This window comes from Copadichromis virginalis, linkage group LG3, assembly GCF_057382275.1.
Source record: "Copadichromis virginalis isolate Kocher_CV1m ecotype Utaka linkage group LG3, C_Virginalis_male_GT1.1, whole genome shotgun sequence".
NCBI classification, from domain to species: domain Eukaryota; kingdom Metazoa; phylum Chordata; class Actinopteri; order Cichliformes; family Cichlidae; genus Copadichromis; species Copadichromis virginalis.
The window spans coordinates 10,908,498-10,932,548 of NC_140620.1; the positions used below are offsets into that span (position 1 = coordinate 10,908,498).

At 40.6% G+C, this 24,051-nt stretch overlaps 3 protein-coding genes across 3 annotated transcripts in view; 2 read left to right on the forward strand and 1 right to left on the reverse strand.

The window, feature by feature from the left end:
* The first annotated feature begins 224 nt into the window (after nucleotides 1–224).
* Nucleotides 225–2,005, forward strand: LOC146712733 (nuclear factor 7, brain-like). The gene has a single exon (XM_085452157.1). It carries the CDS (start codon nucleotides 235–237, stop codon nucleotides 1,621–1,623), a length of 1,389 nt encoding a protein of 462 aa, XP_085308283.1. The 5' UTR covers nucleotides 225–234; the 3' UTR covers nucleotides 1,624–2,005.
* A 6,459-nt stretch (nucleotides 2,006–8,464) lies between these two features.
* LOC146712734 (uncharacterized) overlaps nucleotides 8,465–24,051 on the reverse strand; it is a 44,958-nt gene continuing 29,371 nt past the window's right edge. The window contains exons 2-7 of the mRNA XM_085452210.1: nucleotides 14,196–14,224; nucleotides 13,551–13,585; nucleotides 10,464–10,509; nucleotides 10,000–10,101; nucleotides 9,276–9,470; nucleotides 8,465–9,040 (exon numbers count right to left, since the gene is read on the reverse strand). Of these exons, the coding sequence (XP_085308336.1) occupies nucleotides 8,700–9,040; nucleotides 9,276–9,470; nucleotides 10,000–10,101; nucleotides 10,464–10,509; nucleotides 13,551–13,585; nucleotides 14,196–14,224 (748 nt within the window). The 3' untranslated portion in view covers nucleotides 8,465–8,699. The remainder of the gene's footprint in view (nucleotides 9,041–9,275; nucleotides 9,471–9,999; nucleotides 10,102–10,463; nucleotides 10,510–13,550; nucleotides 13,586–14,195; nucleotides 14,225–24,051) is intronic.
* LOC146712735 (interferon-induced protein 44-like) lies at nucleotides 15,384–18,906 on the forward strand. The gene is made up of 10 exons (XM_085452195.1): nucleotides 15,384–15,408; nucleotides 15,815–15,850; nucleotides 16,022–16,048; nucleotides 16,145–16,162; nucleotides 16,290–16,323; nucleotides 17,064–17,265; nucleotides 17,447–17,596; nucleotides 17,828–17,996; nucleotides 18,321–18,421; nucleotides 18,534–18,906. Exons 2-10 carry the CDS (start codon nucleotides 15,823–15,825, stop codon nucleotides 18,696–18,698), a joined length of 894 nt encoding a protein of 297 aa, XP_085308321.1. The 5' UTR covers nucleotides 15,384–15,408; nucleotides 15,815–15,822; the 3' UTR covers nucleotides 18,699–18,906.

The following is a 24,051-nucleotide window of genomic DNA, read 5'->3' on the forward strand; positions in this document are numbered from 1 at the left end:
TCATACTGAGCTCAGACCAAACTAGCAGCTTCCTCTGAGTGAGTCCAGCTACAGGAGAGAAAAGTGGAAAACTCCAACACTGCTGCTTCAAGCTGCTGACGCTCCACACACTGAATGTGAGTTTGAGCAAAAACACGACTCAAAGTAAGTTTCAGTGAAGGTGGTAGAGGAGGGAGGGGAGCCAGGACTGACTGTACTTCCTGTCTGCTGTTTTCAGCTTCACTCACAGACTCAATGGCTTCCAGATCAGAGGTGGATCTCTGCTGTCCGGTCTGTCAGGAGGTCTTCAGAGATCCTGTTCTTCTGTCATGTAGCCACAGCTTCTGTGAACACTGTTTGAAGAGATGGTGGAGAGAGAGACCAACACACGAGTGTCCAGTTTGTAAGGAAATATCAGTTTATGAACCACCTTTAAACCGAGCTTTAAAGAACCTGTGTGAGTCGTTCTTACAGGAGAGAGATCAGAGAGCTTCAGAGGCTCTCTGCAGTCTGCACTGTGAGAAACTCAGACTCTACTGTCTGGACCATCAGCAGCCAGTGTGTCTCGTCTGCAGAGACTCAGAAAATCACACCAATCACAGATTCAGACCCATCGATGAAGCTGCACAACAACACAAGAAGGAACTTCAGGAAACTCTGGAGCCCTTAAAGAAGAAGTTAAAGGTTTGTGAAGAAGTTCAAGTGAAGTTTGATCAAACAGCAGAACACATTAAGGTCCAGGCCCGACACACAGAGAGGCAGATTAAGGAGCAGTTTAAGAAGCTTCACCAGTTTCTCGCAGAGGAAGAGGAGGCCAGGCTGGCTGCACTGAGGGAGGAAGAGGAGCAGAAGAGTGGGATGATGAAGGAGAAGATGGAGGCTCTGAGCAGAGAGATAGCAGCTCTTTCAGACACAGTCAGAGCCACAGAGGAGGAGCTGAGAGCTGAAGACGTCTCATTCCTGCACAACTACAAGGCTGCAGTGGAAAGAGTCCAGCGCTGCCCCCTGCTGGATGATCCACAGCTGCCCTCAGGAGCTCTGATAGACCAGGCCAAACACCTGGGCAACCTGACCTTCAACATTTGGAACAACATGAAGGACGTGGTCTCCTACACTCCTGTCATTCTGGACCCAAACACTGCTGATCCAAACCTCATCCTGTCTGAAGATCTGACCAGTGTGAGAGAAGGAGAGAAGCAGCAGCTTCCTGATAATCCAGAGAGGTTAAATGGATTAATCTTCTCAGTTCTGGGCTCTGAGGGCTTTAACTCAGGGACTCACAGCTGGGATGTTGATGTTGGAGAGAGTACATGGTGGGGACTCGGTGTGTTAGCAGAGTCTGTGCAGAGGAAGGGAGACATACAGTCTGGATTATGGGTAATAGGGTGCAGTTTAGGTACGTACTACACACACTCGCCATCAGCTCCTCTCACTGATCTCTCAGTAGAGAAGAAGCTCCAGAGGATCAGAGTGAATCTGGACTGGAACAGAGGAAAGCTGTCGTTCTCTGATCCTGATACTAACACACGCATACATTCCTTCACACACACTTTCACTCACAGGATGTTTCCATACATTAACACTGATGATACAGTGAAGGTGTTGCCGTTGAAGGTGTCAGTGTCAGTGCAGCAGATGAGTTGAGGATGATGATGTTTCTAATGTTGTTTCCTGTCAGTGAGTTGAAGCTGTTAAACTGCAGCTGTCCTCCTGCTGCCCCGTTGTTCCAAAGCTCTTTGTTTCTCTTTTAGTTCTCACTGTTTCTTTCTGTTTCTTCTGTCCACCTTCTCACATGGAAAATCATTTCACTGTTTCTCACTGAATGACTCCCCAAACTAGATTTGAAATTCTATCAAGTTTCTAATCATTACAAGTGATTCATGTTTCTATTTGATGTGTAAATGGAGATGATTTAGTTTGCTGGGATATGGACTGACATGTGTTGAATGGGAGGAGCAGTTTGTTGTTGTCTTCTTGTCTGTTTATGACAACAATAAATATGTTGTTGAAACAATGATTCATGTTTAACTCCATATATGAAATGTTTCTGATCTTTGAATTCTGTTTGATTAAAGACTTTCTTCATGACACAAATGAGATTTCAGTGTATTAATAGAACTAAATAAGCTCAGAGTTGAAAGGCTGGAGTATTATGTACGTGCTTCACTGTCAGGATCTTCAGGGGGATTCAAAGGGAAACATCAAACTGCTGTAATGAGATAAACTAGTTGGGCTGAACACACTTATCTGTAGTTTGTCTCCATCCAGGATCATCAGAATATAATGAACATGTGTGAAGAGCCACAAAATGCTGCTGCCCTCTCAGCATGATGAGCTCCAGCCTTTGTTAGCAGGACAACAGGAAACATGAGACAACTTTCAGAGACAGTAACCAACTGTGGCCACAAGATGGCAGCAGCTGATCTGAGATCCTTTATTGGACAGAATGACTCTGCTCTGTGACATCATCAGAGAGACGGCCTTCACTTTTATATATCTGAAGTCATGTCTGCACTGCCTGCCTTGTTTGTCCTGAGCTCCTATATGTGAATGTAAGGAGAGAGAGCAACAGCACAGTGGATCAAAGCTGCAGATGATGATCACACACACACCTCAAAGTGTCACGATCTTGGGTCTTATGACCCAGCGTTTTGAGTTTTAGTTTATTTTGATGTTTATAGTAAATGGTAAATGGCCTGTATTTATATAGCGCTTTACTAGTCCCTAAGGACCCCAAAGCGCTTTACATATCCAGTCATCCACCCATTCACACACTGGTGATGGCAAGCTACATTGTAGCCACAGCCACCCTGGGGCGCACTGACAGAGGCGAGGCTGCCGGACACTGGCGCCACCGGGCCCTCTGACCACCACCAGTAGGCAACGGGTGAAGTGTCTTGCCCAAGGACACAACGACTGAGACTATCCAAGCCGAGGCTCGAACCGGCAACCTTCCGATTACAAGGCGAACTCCCAACTCTTGAGCCACGATCGCCCACATAGTGTATGGTTAAGCTCATTAGGTTTTCTTTGTTCATTTGCTTATTAGTCTGCCCTTGTCTTTTCAACCCCTCTGTTAAGTCTCTCTTGCCCTTCATGTGTTTCATGCCTGGATGTCTTTTGTTAAGTTCATGTGTCAGGTTTGCGTTTCAATATGTGTCCTGTTTTATCTTGAAAATCTGGGAAAGTCTATGCCAGCACCCTGGCATAGACTTTCCCAGGGAGGCTGAGGAGTGTGCCCCTGATCTCCATGCAACATTGTAGAGGCGTGTCAACCAGGATAGCCCTACAACGTCCAGAGCCTTCAGGAACTCGGGGCGGACCTCATCAACACCAGGGGCTCTGCCACCAAGGAGTTGTTTAACTGCCTCAGTGACCTCGCCCCCTAGAAATTGGCAGATCATTCCACTCATCCCCAGACTCTGCTTCCTCCTCGGAAGACGTGTCAGTGGGATTCAGGAGGTCCTTGAAGTATTCCTTCCACCGCCTGACAATTTTTCAGTTGACGTCAGCAGCGCTCTGCCAGCACTATACACAGTGTAGGTAGAGCACTGCTTTCCCCTCCTGAGACGCCTGACGGTTTGCCAGAATCTCTTCGAGGCAGTCCGAAAGTCTTTTTCCATGGCCTCTCCATACTCCTCCCACACCCTAGTTTTTGCTTCAGCCACTGCCTCAGCTGCATTCCGCTTGGCCTGTCGATACCTGTCGGCTGCCTCCGGAGTCCCACAGGCTAACCAAGCCCGATAGGACTCCTTCTTCAGCCTGGTGGCTCCTTTCACCTCTGGTGTCCACCATTTGGTTCGGGGTTACCACCACGGCAGGCACCAGCCACCTTGCGGCCGCAGCTCAATGCAGCAGCTTCAGCAATGGAGATACTGAACATAGTCCTTTCGGACTCAGTGTCCCCAGTCTCCCTGGGAATGCTGTTGAAGCTCTGCCGGAGGTGTGCGTTGAAGATCTCGTGGAATGGGGCCTCTGCTAGACGTTCCCAGCACACCCTCACTACGCGTTTAGGTGCACCGGGTCTGTCCAGCGTCCTGCCCGCCACCTGATCCAACTCACCACCAGGTGGTGATCAGTTGACAGCTCAGCCCCTCTCTTTACCTGAGTGTCCAGAACATATGGTCGCAGGTCTGGTGATACGATTACAAAATCGATCATCGATCTGCGGCCTAGAGTGTCCTGGTGCCACGTGCACTTATGGACACTCTTGTGTTCGAACAGGGTGTTCGTTATGGCCAAACTGTGATTAGCACAGAAGTCCAATAACAAAGCATCGCTCGGGTTCAGATCAGGGAGGCCGCTCCTCCCAATCACGCCCCTCCAGGTCTCGCTGTCGTTACCCACGTGAGCATTGAAGTCTCCCAGCAGGACAACAGAGTCTAAAGGTGGAGCACCTTCCAGCACCCCCCCGGCCCACGGACTCTAAGAAGGCTGGGTACTCTGAACTGCCACTCGGCGCATAAGCGCAGATGACAGTCGGGACCTTTTCCCCGACCCTAAGGCGCAGGGAACAAACCCTCTCATCCACCGGGAAAAACCCCAACATACCGGCAGCAAGCCGAGTGCATATTAAAATACCCACCCCAGCCCGCCGTCTGTCACCAGGGGCAACTCCAGACTGAGACAGAGTCCAGCCCCTCTCCAGGAGACTGGTTCCAGAGCCCAAGCCATGCGTAGAGGTGAGCCCGACTATATCTAGCTGGTACCTCTCAACCTCACACACTAACTCAGGCTCCTTCCCCACCAGAGAGGTGACATTCCATGTCCCTATTGCCAGTCTTGGCAGCCGGGGATCAGTCCGCCAGGGCCTCTGCTCCTGGCCGCCACCCGGCACACAATGCACCCGACCCCTATGGCACTCCTGCGGGTGGTGGGCCTGCGGGAGGATGGGCCCTTGTCTCCTCTTCGGGCTGTGCCCGGCCGGTCCCCATGGACTAAGGCCCGGCCACCAGACGCTCGCCCTCGGGCACCCTCCCCGGGCCTGACTCCAGGGCGGGCCCCCGGTAACCCTATCCCGGGCAGGGTAAACTGTTCCCTCGATGTTCTCTTCATTAGGGTCTTCTGAATCGCTCTTTGTCTGGTCCCTCACCCAGGACCAATTTGCCATGGGAAACCCTAGCAGGGGGCAAAAGCCCCCAGACAACATAGCCCCTGGGATCCCTGGGACACACAAACCCCTCCACCACGATAAGGTAGCGATTCACGGAGACATAAACATAAAATAATTAGAACACCATACATTACAAATTTTCACAATATTACACTACAATTATGCCAAATACCTTGTAGTGTTGGTAAACTAACCAGGCTTTTGCAGATAGCTCGCTGAAGTCCTTAGCGTGATTATTAAAAGTGGGCCTCACAGCCTATATTATCACGCCCAAACCTCGTGATAATAGTGGTGCAACAAAACCTTGTTCTTTGTGACAATGTAACTCATGGTTATTTTATTGCCAATTGTATTCTGTTTTTTATCCTAATTTGAAGTTTTACTGTTTTGTTAAATGCTGAGTTTTCCCATGTACCGTGAATGCACCATAGCGCGTGCGTGGTGACTTTCTTTCACTGCATCCGCCTGCACGGAGCTAGATGCGCAAAGCTGTGTGGATATTCAGTCTTGTAACGTGTTGCGCTACGGAATTAATGTTTCTATGAAGAATATCCCTGTGAGTCTCACAGTTGCAGTTTAAGTTGTGATTCATAGTCTAGTTTCTGGGCATAAAACCAGTCAGGATACAATGCTTGTCGGAAATGTGATATTTGTCTTAGAACCTGCTAACGATTGCTTAGCTGTGTTAGCCTGTGGAAAGTATGCTAGCGTACCCACATGTGCTCCCTGGGCTAATGCGCTTACATGTGAAGTTTTAGCTAACACACCACGGAGACACTTTTCATGCTTCATGATTTGCATTGAAATGTATTTTTGTTGTTGATAAATTGTTATTGGCCAATAAGAACTGTATAGATGTGTGATGTGTGAGGGGGGAAAAAAAAGGGATAACACTAGAGAAACACGTTTTATTTTACAAGTGAGTGATTGCACTGCACGTTGTGTGCAGGCTGGTTTTTTTTACGTGGTAGGAATCTGCTGCAAGGACCGAGCGGTGCCATCTAAGGACTGGATGCCAGTGGAGGTGCCTAGAAAGGATGTTCTCAATCTGAAGGCCACCTGTTTCCTTGGAGGGTGGTAGGATACAACGATTTGCAATTTTTTTTTTGGATTAACGTTTTTTCTGAGATCTCAGGACACTTTATGTTGTTACTTTTTTTCTTTTTTTTGGGTCAGATCTGATTCTACTTAACACAAAAAACTGATGCATCAAAAAGCCAAACTGTGACTAAAGACAATTAACACTTACTAAGAACACTGAATACTAAGTGCACTGAACTGAAATGGACAGCCTACCTGATACATTTATGGACACTTTAAGTGATATATTGTACATTGTTGAGATTTACATGGTTGAAATGGTCTAAATGTTTTGTTCATGTCTATGTTTTGGAGCATTTAAATGTTGAATACACTCAAATCACTTTTCTCCCTTTAAGTTGTTGTCAGTGTCTCATTCTGAGTGGAGGGATATTCCTTCTTTAAGTTGAGTTACCACTGCCAGTCTCCTTACGATCCTAACTGAACCCAACGAGAGTAGATTCTCAAATATTGTTTTTTTCTTGACTTTGTATGACAGATTACTGTGGATTTGACTGATTTTGGACTACTCAGTTAAAAAGGGTGACAACTAGATAAACATTTATTATTGTTAAGGTTCAAATATTGAGGAGGGATACAGGAGGAATCCAAATAACAATACTGGTCTGGCCGGTTTAAGTCAAACGATGATTTTTAATGAACACACGTGGGGAGATGTACACTGCAAAACATCAGCTGTAGATCTCCGCCCAAAAATACACCCGCAGTTGTTTTGTATCATCAAGGTATTATTTGTGACGCCCCCTCATGCGTCAAAGCAGATACAATATATGCATAAGTCTCAAAACCACAAATGTTCTATTGACAACTTTTGGCACAGTTTGAAAAGAACATTCTCCTCGCCTACAAGCCAGGTGCTTCCTGTTCATCTTCTGACTCTCGCTTATTGTCTGGAACATCAGCAGCACGTCCTACAACAAACTGTCACGTATGCCAGCACAAAATGCAGCTACAAGCAAAATATGTCTGAACTCTTACTTAGACCTAAGTTCACCTACTCTGCATGTGTGTATGTCACGACCTCAACTGCACTGTCTCACCTCTCAGCAGACAGAGGCCACTCTCATATGGGAAACACACCTGATAATAAATCTAAGTATGTAACTGCTTTAATTAAATGCCACTACTGAAAGCTTAATCAAAAGATATAAATGAATAAAAGATAATAATGAATAACCTGATTATTCAAATAGCATCATCCAAACAGCTCCTCAAAATAAGTTACACTTACTCTCTCTTAGTTTCACTTTCGCAAGCACGCTCTGCAAAAGCATGCGTTTCCTGTCAGCCTGCAACCTAGTCTTTCACACTGACGTCTGGGCCTCTCCCATACAAACCAACATAATCAGCATATAAACATTTAAGATTATAAAAAGCATTTAGGATTATAAATTAAACGCAACAGTTTAAAGTGGTTATAACTGCACCTGCAATAAAGGCTAATTGGGTGCCAATATGTTTAAACATCTGAATGCAATATCTATACTGTAGACTGTATTATTAATGCAATGGTAATGATAATGATTATGAAAAATAGCAGTAAAATATTTCCCTTATCTCCACATTATACACAAGATTAGACACACCTTTACAATATTGTGCACAGAAATGTACAAGCAAAAACATTTTAACTGCTGGAACCAACAATTAACCTTCTTTTTAACCTATATAAGCCTTTTCCGTGACACTTACAAAAACAATATTTCACAGAGCTTCACAAATGAGTGTAAACACCTTAAACAAATTATCCATAATGACTGATAATGCAGGAAATGGCTCTTGAAAATTTCAGAGTTTGGAGTTTCTTTAGTTCATTCCTGGGATTCCGCCTTCCTCAGTTTGTAGTCTGTCAGCTTTAGTCAGACAAGATGGCATCCAGGCAGGTTCAGTTTCAAAATGGTCCTGAATGAAAAAATTCATGGATATTTTTGTGTTTTGTATATATTTATAGATATAAATCTTTAGAGGTTTGACATTCAGGCACACTGGGGAAAAAAAGCTAAATTCTCTGTATCACAATAATTTGGGCCCTGGGCCTGAATTCAACATCAAAGAATTTATTGACAAACAAAATTAATAACATTTGAAGGATTCCTTGATGTTCATGTAGACTTTTGTTTCATTATCATTCATGTTTTCGTACACATATTGTATACAAAGACCATTTGTTAAGTTGTTAGAGCTGTGTACATCATGCAATCTTTTGTATAGACAGCATACAAATGCAAAATAGGCATGCTACAATAAAGTGTTACCACAAAGGAAACTGAGGACTCATCACAAGACTTTATTTAATCATTCATTTTGACATGAACACCTACAGTATGAGCATTTTCATTTATTTAATTGTGACATTAAATCTCATATTGTAAAGACTCAACATTGTAATAAGCATTATGTTGTTCATTTAGACTATTTAGGTTTATCCTTTTTTCATGCAAAGTGTAAATCTCAGCTAAAACTATTCTCAGCTAAACAGTCTTTGTCAGTGTCACCAGCTGTCTTACTACATAATCAAACATGAATTTTGATTACCGGTATGTGGAGTATTAGGTCCCTGCCTCTGTGGAACAGGCAAACTCTCACTTTGGGACGGGGCCAAAGGACCCTGTGCTCCCACAGTGTTGGTTGGTTCACTAATATCATTGTGTTTCTGTAATCCTTGTTGTATCTGACAGACTGCCTGTGCATTCTTCTGACATCTCAGTAATCCTCTCTCAGTCTCATGAAAGAGAACATCAACATGCAGGATTACATTTGGAAATATCTGAGACCATCCTGTCCCACTTGTTGAGTAGTTTGTCTTTCGGGTATGGTGCATCACAACCAGGATGATGTCTTTATTACCTGCACACAGCAGAAACATCCCTAAATAAATATAATCAAATAAAAAGCCATTGCATTGTTACTGTTTTGGATGGTTAGAGGGCTGAAACCATAAGAAAAGATGTTTCCATGATTATCTTGAAAACTGAATTAAAATATTCATATGTATATTGATAGCGAGTAAAGTAAAAGAGAAACTATAAAACTATAAAAAACTGAACATACTTTATATTATTGTGACCAAGCTTTATGATACCTGGTGCTTTAGCCATGGCTGCCTCCACATCTGACCTAACACGAGAGTTGATTGGGCAGAAAACAATGACAGTGTTGCATTCCTGTAGGTCTATGCTCTCCACCAGTAGCTGTTGAGACAAATTTACTTGGTACAGCACATCTTTGTCTGCCCCGAAGGTCTCAGCTGTACAGTAACTGTAGAACTTTACTGCATCTGCACACATTTTGAAAAGAGGAAAAACTTAACAGAAAAGCTTTAAAACTTTTTTTTAGTTTGATTGGACGCTCACTCAGATGGCAAATTTTGTCTTCTTGATAAGAAACGAGGTTGTATTTACCATGTAATGAAGTAATGCATACTGCGGTACACAATGTGGTGTGATTTGTTAAAAAAGGGGGAATTGGCAAGAGGTTGAAACTCTTCTTCTTCCCTCCCATGGAAAATACTCTGGAAGCACCGTTAATCTACCAATTATTTAATTATTTTGTACAACTTTGAGTGTCATGTAGAGAATATTTATGAAAGTCATCTAAACAAGTTCAGAGGGTAAATGTATAACCACTGCCTTTACAAGAATATTTAAATTTATTCATCAAAAAACAAATGAAATCATTTTAGTAGCTGTCTTTTATTAAAGATATAAGAAATCTGATAAATGCTATTTTATCATACCATTTTGGCCTGAAATTGTATAATGAAAAGGTGAAATTTATATAATTCATACAGGTATTTATGCACATACCTGTATGAGGGTGTGTCACGAAATCAACGAAGCATTTGAAGAATTTGTTGATTTTATCATCCTCATGGCGTTTTTGATAGGCCACCAACAATGTTTTAGCAGCTGAAAAGATAAATGAGAGTTTCAGGCTGCTTCACTGTGAATGGTTTTTAGCTGCTTCAGCTGAAAAGTAGAAAAGTATTTAGTTTTCGTTTCCAATTGTTTGTCCAAGGTATACCAGGAGGCATTACTGATGGAGCTTTGGAAAGCGAAGGTTTTCTGTGTCAGAAATTCATTAACAAATTCTTACAGTGTGACAGTTACACGACAAAATGAGCAGATTAATATATGGCATGAAATGATTCAGAACATACTGACCAATAGGGCATGTGGCAGAGAAGAAAACTTTGCATAATTTTATTTAGAAATGGCAATACGGTTTAAGAAGTCGAAGAAGAAATACCCTTTAATTAGTTGGTACATACCCTCCCTGTATTCTTCTGGAAGATTGTTAATGTGTTTGTGCAGCTTCTGGAAGAAATTGCAGACAAATTGATTTATTTACAAATCAAACTACTGTTGATTTGCTGCTTTGACTCACTTAAAGGAATGACAGCTTTATTTTTGTTGTTTTTAATGAAGTGAATACTAATTAAAACTCCTGTTTTTTGCATTTACGTGTGGACGAGGAATACAGAGTTCGTCACACAACGTCACAGGTATGAGCATTTTTTCACGTCACGCTGTGCGCCACGTTATTGTTTACATGAGATTAATTGCAGAATGGCAGATAGTCAGATTAACAGTATTTTGTCACTATCTTCAGGTTTTACATGCTTGCACACACACAGTTACTGTGCCTCCATTTAGAAAGTCAGAGGCGTTATGGTGTAATTATTTTACATGTAGTTATTTTTTCCCTGTGTAATAATATTCAACATTGCTATCAATATATTTTTCAAAAAATGCCTCTGTGTAAAATGGGCTTAAAAACATAAACAACTGTAGGATACTGTTTGTCCGTGATTTGAACCGGGGGAACAAATCGTGGCAGGATCAGCCTGATATTATTTGTATCCCGCTGTAACTTTACTGTATAAAGAGCTAACATCTCCAAAATGTCAGGAGTAGTTAGTCATTATGAGAAGTGTTTGTGAACTAAATATCAAGAATGTGGGATCCTGTTTGTCCATGATTTGAAGAGCCCAGCGCTGCTCCCGACGAAGGGAAAACCAATCCTGCAGGGGAGACCTACCTTGGCACTTGTGCAGGTGAAACCAAAGGGAAGATATGCTTCTTCATATTTATAGTCTTTGGCTTAGAATGAAGTTGGTTTGGAAACATATTCAGCGATGCTTCATCTCCTGCTTTGCGTTTCTGTGGGCGCTAGCAGTGTCCAAGCGTTTTGTTGGCACCAAACCTAGTGGGAGTTTCCCCCCCCCCCCTTCCCCAAAGGGGGACAAAGGACCCCCTGATGATCTTCTACTTAATCGCCTGAGCCAAGGTGGGAAACTGGGCGTGGGTCCCAATCAGCCAGAGTTTCGGGTGTGTTCATTGTGAAACCTGGCCCCACCTTATCATGTGATTTCCTGAGGTCAGATGGCCCAGGATGTGAGTGGGCGTTAAGGCGTCTGGGAAGGGATCTCAAAACTGGATTATAGATGGCAGAGAGTTGGTGTCGTAAACCCCGCCTCTGTTCAAAGATGGTCGCTCACAGTGAACATAGATGGCTTCTTTCACTCCTCTTTCAAACCATCTGTCCTCTCTGTCCAAAATGTGAACGTTGGCATCCTCGAAAGAGTGTCCTTTATCCTTAAGATGCAGATGGACTGCTGAGTCTTGTCCTGTGGAGGTGGCTCTTCTATGTTGTGCCATGCGCTTGTGAAGTGGCTGTTTGGTTTCTCCGATGTAGAGGTCTGGGCATTCCTCGCTGCACTGTACAGCATACACCACATTGTTCAGTTTGGGTTTAGGAGTTTTGCCTTTCGGGTGAACCAGTTTCTGTCTGAGTGTGTTGCTGGGTCTGAAGTACACTGGGATGTCGTGTTTGGAGAAAACTCTCCTGAGTTTCTCTGATACACCGGCTACATAGGGGATGACAATGTTGTTGCGTCTGTCCTTCTTATCCTCCCTCGCTGGTGTCTGATCTTCTTTTCTGCAACTCAAGCAACTCAAGAAGTCCAGACGCTTTTCTTTCCAAGCTCCTTAGTCTACGATGGCCTGGATGACTGAGAACCTTCACAGACATACTGGTTATAAGGTTTGGGGAAACTTGCAGTCAGCTGAGACTGAAGCTGAGACTGAAGAAGTCACTTGGATGAGTGCGGAAATGTTTCTCCTACAAAACGCTACATCCAGATGAACAGAGTCAACTTTTGGAGATTAAGATAAATAGATAAATCTAGAGATATAGGTATAAATATAAATATAAACATGTATATAAATATAAAAGGACAAGTACGTCTACAAATATATGTCATGGAGTACAAAAATGCACCCTGTGCACTGAGGTTTAATAATTCCGTTTCACATGTGTGGACCTGACCAAAGAACATTAATAACGAAGGAACAACCTCCTGCAACATTCCCTCAGACAGCAAGGTTGAAGGAACCTGTTGCTGAAACTTCTCTTTAGATTGTGCAGTGTGTTATGGGGGGGGTCATTGTTCATGATTGCCAGCATTCTGTCAACATACATACATATGCAATATAATTGGCACTCTTGTTTTTGACATAAATACCTGCTCTTGATGCGCTGTGAAAAACTTTGTGATTTCTGATTGTTTGAACTCTCGTCCAACTTACATTACTGTTTTCTGTAAACTTCATTATTTTTCCGTCCTGTATGTACCGCATAACTTTGTACTTTGTCTATTTTCTTTTTGTATTTTAAAGATAGCAGAAACTTGCTTTGATTCTAAATGTCCACCTTGTCTTTTATTTTCATGTGTAAATGCTTCATATTATAATCATTATAATCATAGATAGTCCTCCTTTTAGATGAGGTCACATAAAATACTTAACAACTGTACCATGAATGGCAATAATTAACAATTATTTATAAAACCTCTATTAATATTGTATGTATACATGTGCATCTACATACTGTGTTTATATGTAATGTTAATTATGTACTTAGACTTTGCGAATGCTGCCATGAACCATTAACAGCTTATAAATAACTGGTTTGTACTTTCTGTTGAATCCATAATTCAGTAATTAAGTATGAAAACACTTGTGTCAAAAATATTGTTATATGTGAACTCACTAAAGACATTTACATTACATACATTGCAAGCATTTACAACTGTGCGATTACAAAAATGATGATTTATGTAATTTATAATAACTTAATTTTTGATAGCTCATTGTAGTTATTATAAAGTGTTACCCAAAAATCATGCCATTATCTAACCTTGTATTTTTGTGGCCAGAGTACTGCACATTGCTCTTAAAGTTAATGAAAAAGTGTTTTTCTTAGCTCCATCATGATAGCTCCTGTTATAAAGTGAGTTCTGCGTGTGTATGTTTTATGTTAGTTGTGATGTGAGTGACCAAGGAGGTTTGCTAACCTGTACTTGTGGCGTTGGAGCAGCTGAAGGTGAATCTGAGGAAAAAATATTTAACAAATCAAAGAGTGTTGTTAAAAATTGTTATATTATTTTGACTTGCATTATATTTCACACAAAGTAAAGAAAAGATCAGTTAGCTGAGATTTGTATGGCCTTTTCCATCCTGTGCTATGATTGTGTGTGTAGTTCAGGGATGCCCAGTCCTCGAGAGCTACTGCTGCTTTTAAATGCATCCTTGTCCCGACACACTGGAATCAAATGAATGGCTTATTACCGGGCCTTTGCCAAACTTGAAGCCATGCTGAAGACGTAATCAGACCATTTGATTCAGCTGTGTTGGAGTAGGGATGCATCTAAAAGCTGCAGGACAGTGGCTCTCGAGGACTGGACCTGGGTACCCCTGGTGTTGTGTATAGAAACATAATGTCTGAAACAGTTGAGAGTGAGGGATTTAAATGTGAAATAATATTACTGACTCTGCATAGCAGGCATAACGTGAGCACATTAATAATGTTTCAGCACTATTATTAAAATCAGGTATTATGATTATTATCATCATTAGAATTATATCAATGCCATTAACAGCAACATGAAAGCACTGCAGTGACTCCGTTAGATATTGCCATTAAACAATTTGTCCCTTACTCTTAGGGTCCATGATCAAATCTGAAGACCTGAAGGAAAGAAAGACAAAACTCAGAAGCAACAGGTAACAGATGTCAAACTCCACTATGTTAAGTGTATCCTAACATACTTTACAAGGGGCTACACTTTGGACAGATCATCAGTCTAAACAATCAGGTTTAATAGTGTAACCAAAAATATAAAAAAAATAAGAAAAGTGAGAAGCTGTTCTGTGTAACCCATGTTCTCAAACATCAGACAAACTAGAAAACAAAACCAACCAGACAGGGGAAAATGAAATTAAAATACCAAAACATATAAAACAACATCAGTCTGGTTTCCTACCTTGTGCTGCTGCTGTGACTGCTGCAGAGAGGAGGATGCAGTGAAACTACTCAAAGAGAGCACTTGGTCTTTTATACAGTAGCCTGCCCACTTTCACTTTCTGTTTTATTTTATGATAAAGCATGTGGTTTATAAGAAATCAACCCCCTGTGTCTTGGAAATCCTCTTAATTCCCCTGAGCTTTATGTTTTAGCACCTGACAACTTTTTGCAGAAAAATAATAAGTGAGCAGTCTGCTGGTTGCAGAGATAAAATAAAAAGACTAAATATAAATAATGTGAACAAGCATTTTTTTAGTTGCTTTGTTCATCAGTAATGATAAATTATAGCCTGCAAACACTTATAAAGAATGCAAAGGTGGCAGGGATAGCTCAGTAGGTAGAGTGGTCGGTGGTTCAAATCCACTTAACTGCTATGCTGAGATACCCCTGAGCAAGGCACCATCCCTACACATTGCTCCCCGGTCACCTGCTTAGTGGCTGCCCCTAACAAATTCAAAGAAAGTAATTTACCCACGGGGATCATCTATTATTATTAAAGAGGAAAATCTTGTGATTCACATCTCATCATTTTGTCTCATCACTCAGTTTCAGTTTCACTTTTTAAAAGCTAAATACATATTTCAGTTTTATCTTTTCTAATTATTGCAAAAGTTAAGTAAGAGAAAGGTCAGATGAGGTTTGCATCAAAAAGTAGCAGGAAAGAAAAACATCAGGTAAGATACTTCCCAGAAGGGACTCTGGGAAGTACCTGGGAAGTACCTTTTTATACTTTCACTTTGTCATTAAGAAAGTGAAAGTATAAGATCTGATCAGTCTATATAAGACCGACTTTGTTCCATTCAACAGTTTCACTTGATCTTTGCCTCTGCAGCTGCATCACAATACAGGTAAGAATTCTTTACCATGTATGTTATCAGGTTAAAAATGAGCCTTAGTGATTCATACCAGTTCATTTTTATTGTGTTTTCTTACTTTTCTCATTGCTCAGGAGTTTGGAAATCCCACACTAGTGAGTGGAAAGTTCAGTCTGCAGACCATGTGCTGTAAAATCATTGCCACTACACTTTAAGTCTTACTCTCTAAAATGTTGCATTTTTCCCTCCTTCCCTTAATGAATTTATTGTAGAAGGCAACATTTGTGCAACGACTGTGGTTTTACGTTTAAGCTTTAAACTCATTTAGTTTAACTTTATAATTATTTTATAAACTTTTTCTTTTTTCGGGTGTGGGCACCTGATCATTGAAATATTTGTGTGTTACTGATTGATATTAACTTTATCTTTACTTCTTCAGTTTTAGCAATGGGAGGTAGCTCTTCTTCTCCTACACGTAAGTAGTATATAGTGAAGAAATTGTTCTCTGTTGCAGAATAAGGCAAGAGCTGCATATTAGAATGCAATTTTAGTCTTTGTTGCACAGTTATATTCCCACTGCAAAAAAATCAGAAATATTAATGGAAACTGAAATTGTATTTTACTTTCTCTATGTTTTACTTTGTAGCATCTCCAGCTCCACCACGTCTTCCTAGTAAGTTATATCATAAATTTAACAACATAAATTCTACAATTAATTTGCACATACCTGTCTAATGCGTGTTTCATGTTGTTTGTTTTTATTTTCTAGCACCTCCACCTTCTCCTAGTAAGTTTCATTTTAGAACATTGGTTACTGTTATTTGCAGATTATTTTGAACAAAACTGATTTCTCCTGTTTACAAATAGAGTTCATCTTTTTTACGCTCTAAAATGCTTTTCAATTCAATTTTCAGCTTTGAAAACTCCGTGGAGACAAGTATCTTGGGGGTAAATCTACAGTTTCCAGTCTTGTGAACAGGACTGAGAATATCAGTTGCTGACTTAGACCAATTTTCTTCTGTTTAACTCTAACTACTGCAATACATTTGGAAGGCTGTACTAATAAGTAATTTAAAAAAATGGGTTCCCTTCACCGACCATTTTATTTTATGAAAAATGCAAAAGAGATGTTTGATTTTCTCACATGAACAGAAAAGCTTATCAGATGTTGCAAACATTGCTCAGCCAACCACAGCCCTATTATTGTTAGCCACATCTCATACACAATTTCTATACGTGCATTTTAAGTTAATAATGTGTCTTTCGCTGAGTCTGCTGAAGTGCCTTAAGCATTCTTTGATCTTACACTGGATGTTAATGCTCTTGTTAAAAATGTAATATACAAAAATGTAGTTCAAACATGCAGTTTTTCCTCAGGATGAATTACTGTGGCTTCTGTAATCATCTAACTTTTTTCATATAGCTCCATCATGAGGTCAAAATTTAACTTGCATTGGAAAACTGACGATTTTTACTATCCCTTATGTCCCATTCAGAAAATGTTATCATGCTTTTCTGATAACAGGCATTATCAAACGTCACAGAAAACATCCCATAACTAGCATTTTCCTGATTGAACAGCTGTGTTTAAAAAGCAGCCTCACAGAGCTGTTAGAATGTTTTAACCTCATCAGTCATGTTAAAACTACATCTACAATGTATTAAACTTTTTTAACCCCATTTTACAGGAACCAGGCAGATCTGCAGTATGTGAAGAATTTTCAGCTTCAAAATGACCAAGTGACACATGTCAGAGTTTTGCTCTATGGCCCAGTCGGTGCCGGGAAGTCCAGCTTCATCAATTCTGTCAGCAATGCCTTACGGAGAAGAATAACCTGTCCAGCTTTGACCAACGCAACAAATGAGGAGGAAGGAAGTTTCACCAAAAAAGTAACTTCCTTTTAGTTACACTGACTCGATGTATGGAAATTTAACAAGTGAAACTGTGACATATGGTAAAATATTAGCCTACACACCATGTTAAAGATTTAATAAGTAATTAAAACTTTTTCATCATGTTCAAAACAAATCCTATCTCCTTCCAAGTTGTTTGTAAACTTTTGTCATTCAGTATGAAACCCACAACATTAAGAAAGACACAGGGCAGTTTTACCCATTTGTCTTCAATGACCTGATGGGTTTGGAAGAAGGGAGTGGACAAGGAGTGAGAGTGGAAGACATCAAACTGGCCATGATGGGACATGTGAAGGAGGGTTATAAGGTACAATCATCAAACTGTGAACTTTGTTTATTCTTTAAGTAAAACTCTCAAATTTTCTTCAAGTTATTTTGTGAGAGAAAAAGTAAATCATATATTGATTAATTTATTGAAGTTTTTTTTTTTTAAAAAAATACAGATTTGCACAGTCTTCTTTCATTCATGTTGTTAATGAGATTCTTGTTATACTATACAATGAGTGTGGGTTCACTGGATCTTTGTAACATATTGCAGTTAAACCCTGCTTCTCCATTGTCCACTTCTGATTCTGGCTACAACCCTTCACCTTCTCCAGAGGACAGAGTTCATGTTCTGGTTTGTGTCCACACTGGTAACGCAACAGAAATTAACAGCTCAGTGTTACAGAAGATGAAAATCATCAGAGAGGCAGCCAGCGACTTGGGTAAGAGGGGATTAAGTGTGTAACAGACTTACAGTGCATTTAAAGAACATCTTGGCTATTTATTCTAACACTTTACTTGTAAAAGAAAACAAATACATGTGCATGAAAAACACAGCTGAAGTTCTGCATTAGACTTGTTTGTCTTAAAACATCTGATAAGAGAAGTTTTATAACTATACCTGGTTAAATATGGACGGTCTCTGCTGGAAGACATTTCACTGAATGATTCACAGGCTTTTGAGTGGTATTTGTTCATATTGTATGCATAGTCAAAGTTCTTGTCAAGTTAACCCCAGACTTATCAGAAAATATCTCATATTGCAGGTATTCCCCAGTTAGCTGTTCTTACCAAATTTGATGAGGCCTGTCCTGAAACTGACAAGGACCTGAAGAATGTGTACAAAAGCAAGCTCGTGAAGAGAAAGGTGAATTTTGGCTGGAAAAAATTAACATTACAACAATACTGGCTGGGTAAATGAAACATTGCAAACCTGAACTCAGATCTTACAGTAATTCATTTGTTTCTGTAAAAACCAGATGGGAGATCTGAGCTCAAAACTGGGGATCCCGCTTAACTTCATCCTTCCTGTGAAGAACTACAGTGAAGAAACAGAACTGAATGACGATGTTGACACTTTGATCCTGAGCGCAGTGAGAATGATGATTGACCTGGGAGAAGACTTCATTGACTCTAAATTATAAACTGACATACACAGTGATGTAATACACTCGATGAATAATACATAATCCCAGTAGAATAAGAGTCACTTTTTCCACACAGGGTGACGTTAATTACCAGATAAAATAAAAATCATGAAAGTTGTTACGGAAAGCTGATATGATTGAGTGTGATTAATATGAAAAGAAACACAAGTTTCATCTCTCTCTTTTCCTTTTTTTAATATCGACTAACATCACAGAAATATATCGAAGAACATCTATAATCAAATAAAATAAAGCTGTCATTATCTTTGCAGATGAATTTCACACATGCACTCCAGCAATGAGCTTGTGTAGCCATCACCCAGCTCTGCATGTTAGAATGCAAATGTGCACTGAAGAATAAATAAATGTCCCATACATTTGCATTAAACCTTGAAAAAGTACAGGCCAGGGTTCGGGCAGGGCTCTGGCTGAGGGCCCTGCCCAAAGGGACACCCTTAGGTTAACCTAAGGGTGTCTTAACTTAACACTTAATCCCTTAGGCGCCCGTACTTGACCTGGGCGCATGGGAAAGTTGGTTTTTTTTTTCTTTTTTTTTTTGCCTGTCCCGTTTGGCTCTTTTGCCATCAGAATTATTGTCTAAAGGCAAAGAAAGATGCCCAACGGATTTACTTTACCAAATGGACCATCCCAGCCTTGCCGTAATGGTCTATTTGATTCAACTTTTATTGTTTATTTTATTTTTCATCTTCACTTGTTAAATACTGGACAGACTTGAATGAGGAAAAGAAAAGAAGGGAGAAAGAAAGAGGGAAAAAAACAGCTGAGAAGAGGGATGGTGTGAGTAATGTGAATGTCTAAGTTGTGAGATAAAACTGAGGCACAGGCAGCCAGAAGGGGACAGGGGGTGGGGGGGGGGGGGGGGGGATGCCCGGCCCGAAGACGGAGCACCCCCACAACCCCACGCCCGTACGGACCCACCACGGGGCAGCCAGGCTACCAGGTCAGTAACCCACGTCAGTCAGCACAGACCGTCCCCTAGCCCCGCTGCACGCAGCCACGAGGAAACCGTCACCTAAGAGCCAACAGAGCCCTTAATAGGCCATGACTGCTACCCCAGGTTGAGCCCTCCAAGGAAGATGCCTCCGGGGAACCCCCCGATGCCCTAAGCCTGTCCCTACCCCCACACCAATCACAACAGTGAAGGCGGGACCAAACTATGACCCCCACCCCCACTAGGTGATGGAGCTGATCAAAGGAGCCCAGAGCAATTGATCTGATGTGGTGGCAGAGGCTGTATCAAGACTAATGTAATCTAATAGATAATTTCTATATTGGTTTGAATTAAGATTATTTTTACGTTTGGTGGCTATATTGGTCGCTGATTTGTTTTTGTTTTGTTTTTGAATGTCAGAAATGTATATTTGTGAATGTGGAGATGTTATATTGGTTTCACTGGTAAAAATAAATAATTGAATGGGTATATATTTGTTTTTTGTTAAGTTGCCTAATAATTATGCACAGTAATAGTCACCTGCACACAGATATCCCCCTAAAATAGCTAAAACTAAAAACAAACTAAAAACTACTTCCAAAAACATTCAGCTTTGATATTAATGAGTTTTTTGGGTTCATTGAGAACATGGTTGTTGTTCAATAATAAAATTATTCCTCAAAAATACAACTTGCCTAATAATTCTGCACTCCCTGTATACTGAGACTAAGTCGAAGTTAAAAGACAAAAAATACAAAAAATGATAAATAAATATGTTCCATCTATCTGTTTGCTTCCTCTTATCCTCTTCAGGGTAGTGGAGGTCGCTGGAGCCTATCCCAGCTGTCATAGGGCGAGAGGCGTGGTACACCCTGGACAGGTCGCCAGTCTGTTGCTAAGAAATAGAGAAATATTTTTAATGCGTATCCGCTCATTAGATTGTTTTATGTATAAAAGAAGGCCAGCTTTGAGACTAGGTCACAGGCTGACAGGAAACTGCATGTTTTTTGTAGAGTTATTGCAAGTTATTACAAGCTGCACAGGAAGTTTTAGTGCACAGGCATATTAATAGATAAGACGCAGAAAAGAGGACCTTTGCCATATAAGCAATGTTGGTATCGAAACTGCGTGACGTGTAAAGTACAGAAATAACACCATATAAGACACATGTTGAGCTTGTAATGTTAGAGATCCTGCAACTGGCGTTTGGGCTGTGCAGGGGTGTCTCTCTTCCGGAAGATGATTGAATAAAAAGAAATAGAAATGCTTTAACACACTGAGTCAGTTTTCTCTGTTCTATCATGGGGACAAAAGAATCGGGGTTAATACTAACACACAGCGTCAGACAACATTGCGTACTCACATTTACTTCTTCATTCACGCCTATGGGCAATGTAGATTGATCAGTTAACGTATCCCCACTAAGTGCAAGTCTTTGGACTGCGGGAGGAAGCCGAGTACCAGAGGAGACGGGGAGAACATGCAAAGTGTTTTCATAGACAGTCAGTCATAAAGCGCTATACACAGTGACACATGATACACAGTAATATGGGTTTGAATGCAGCCTGTCCTGTACAGATGTGTTCATGTGTTCTGATTTAACGGCAGATTTCTCCACATGCAGGACAAAAAAATTCCTGCTTCTGTAACAAAAAATTAACCACATATTGAATTTGAATTCTCGAACCTTTCCGTCGCGTTCGGGTGAAATCATTACAACTTAAAAATCATAAATACTGTGTTTTACATCTGATTGCCTCAAGGCCTTATGATATCATCCACACTATGCACTTAAACATATAAAAGTGATGATCACCTGTTTTTGAGTGTTTTAATCAACTTTCACGGGGTTTGGGCAGGTAAGGGCAGCAGAGAATTGAGCTGATCATCCACAGAAGCACAGAAATCCAAGGAAGAATGTTGAGTCATTTTTCCAGGAAATAACAGGCTTTGTTATGGTAAAAAATATTTTGTACTTATAAATCAAATGCGTTGTTGTGAACTTTTTTAACCTTGCAAACCAAAATGTCCGAAGGTTTTATGTTTGTGCATCTATAGATAAAAAGAAGTTACATTTTGTTTTCTTAAGGCCTGATTAAATATACAAAGCAAAACCCTACCTGTAAAACTCCGCAATCAAATTGCCTGGCTGTGTGTGAGTTTCAACTTGCCAGTACGACCCAATTGTTTTTTTGTTTTGGTTTTTGTTACCCAATTTTTTCTTCCTTTCAGCTGATGGTTCATGTCAATCCCAAATGTAAAACTCCAAAAACAAGATTCAGGCATATCTAGTACACACAGAGCTGCCACACAAAGAAATGACAGAGCATAGAGCGTAGCCAGCACTACAAATTTTGGATCCTCAGCTCTTAGTGGTGAGCGCAGTGCATGCTACGTCCGCTGTGAAAGGGCCTTTACCCTGCGTAGTGTGACTCACAGCAATGGTCCTGGGTCAGTCCTGACTTTGTGTTAAACTAACCCTAAAGCAATAATAGCATTTCTAACCACTGATATACCACAACTTCAACAGCTAGCAAAAGTTAGGGACCTAGCTTGTAAGAGCCATGTGTGACCAACAAGAGAAAGATGGTTCACAACTTCACCTGAGAGTAAAAAGATAGAAAGAGTGAAGAGGTGGAGAGAGACAGAAAGAAGGAAGAACACTCCAGGCCAGCCAGGACTATGACACTATTAGATTTAAAGGTCCAAGATTCAGCTGCTTAGCCTTTTTCTTCTGTGACACCAGGAAATAATCATCTTTTGAAAACCACAGCTGTTACTTCTCCACCTTCTACTCAGGTTGTTACTTAAGAATGTTTTAACTGGGCTGGTTCTTTTCTATCTGAGCCTTCACAACACTTTATATAACATACCTTGTTCAGTTTTATTTTTTTTTAAATGCTTTCTGTGTAACATTCACACTCTAAACAAGTTTCTTGTTGTTCATTTAATAATGTCTTGATTAGATCTTTAAGAAGTTATTACCTTATTACTTACTACTACTGCTACATTGAAAGTGCTTTATAAAACTATCATTATTATTGTCATTATTATTGTTATAAATTAGGATTTGTTCATACTAAATGAAACTGTTTGTTTAATCTGCAAAATTAGTGGCTGAAAGTTTAGATAAATGAAATGAATCGACAAACAGCAGCATTTTTTGCTGCAGCAGGAAAACTGAACAGAATGTATGTAAGAGGTCAGAGTGAGGATGACGTCACTTAATACAGGAAATACATGTTTGTCTGTTTTGATGATGAAGGACTTCTTCAGCTCTGTAAACAGCTACACTTGAGAGGACAGAGGTGATTTCATGGATCAATAACAATGTGTTTATCAGCTTTCATCATCGCAGTGCAGACATGACGTCAGATCTATCAGAGTGAAGGCCGTCTCTCTGATGACGTCACAGAGCAGAGTCCTTCTGTCCAATAAAGGATCTCAGATCAGCTGCTGCCATCTTGTGGCCACAGTTGGTTACTGTCTCTGAAAGTTGTCTCATGTTTCCTGTTGTCCTGCTAACAAAGGCTGGAGCTCATCATGCTGAGAGGGCAGCAGCATTTTGTGGCTCTTCACACATGTTCATTATATTCTGATGATCCTGGATGGAGACAAACTACAGATAAGTGTGTTCAGCCCAACTAGTTTATCTCATTACAGCAGTTTGATGTTTCCCTTTGAATCCCCCTGAAGATCCTGACAGTGAAGCACGTACATAATACTCCAGCCTTTCAACTCTGAGCTTATTTAGTTCTATTAATACACTGAAATCTCATTTGTGTCATGAAGAAAGTCTTTAATCAAACAGAATTCAAAGATCAGAAACATTTCATATATGGAGTTAAACATGAATCATTGTTTCAACAACATATTTATTGTTGTCATAAACAGACAAGAAGACAACAACAAACTGCTCCTCCCATTAACACATGTCAGTCCATAGCCCAGCAAACTAAATCATCTCCATTTACACATCAAATAGAAACATGAATCACTTGTAATGATCAGTGTTGGGGAGTAACGGAATACATGTACCGCCGTTACGTATTTAAAATACAAAATATGAGTAACTGTATTCCGTTACAGTTACCGTTTAAAAAGCTGGTATTCAGAATACAGTTACTTTGTTGAAATAAATGGATTACACTGCGGTACTTTCCTGTTTCATTTTGTCGCGGGTCAGGACTGTTTGGGTTTTGTTTGACAGCTACGTTCTGTTGTTCCAGGCGGCAGCGTTACGGTTGCCATGGTTACGACGCTCTCTCTCTCTCTCTCTCTCTGCGACTGTGTGTTTCCTGGGTGAGAGAGCGCCTTTTCGTTGTTGTTGTTGTTGTTGTGCTAAGCTAACAGGCAGAATGCTACAAGCATAGCTCTAAAGAATGTAGCATCATGGGC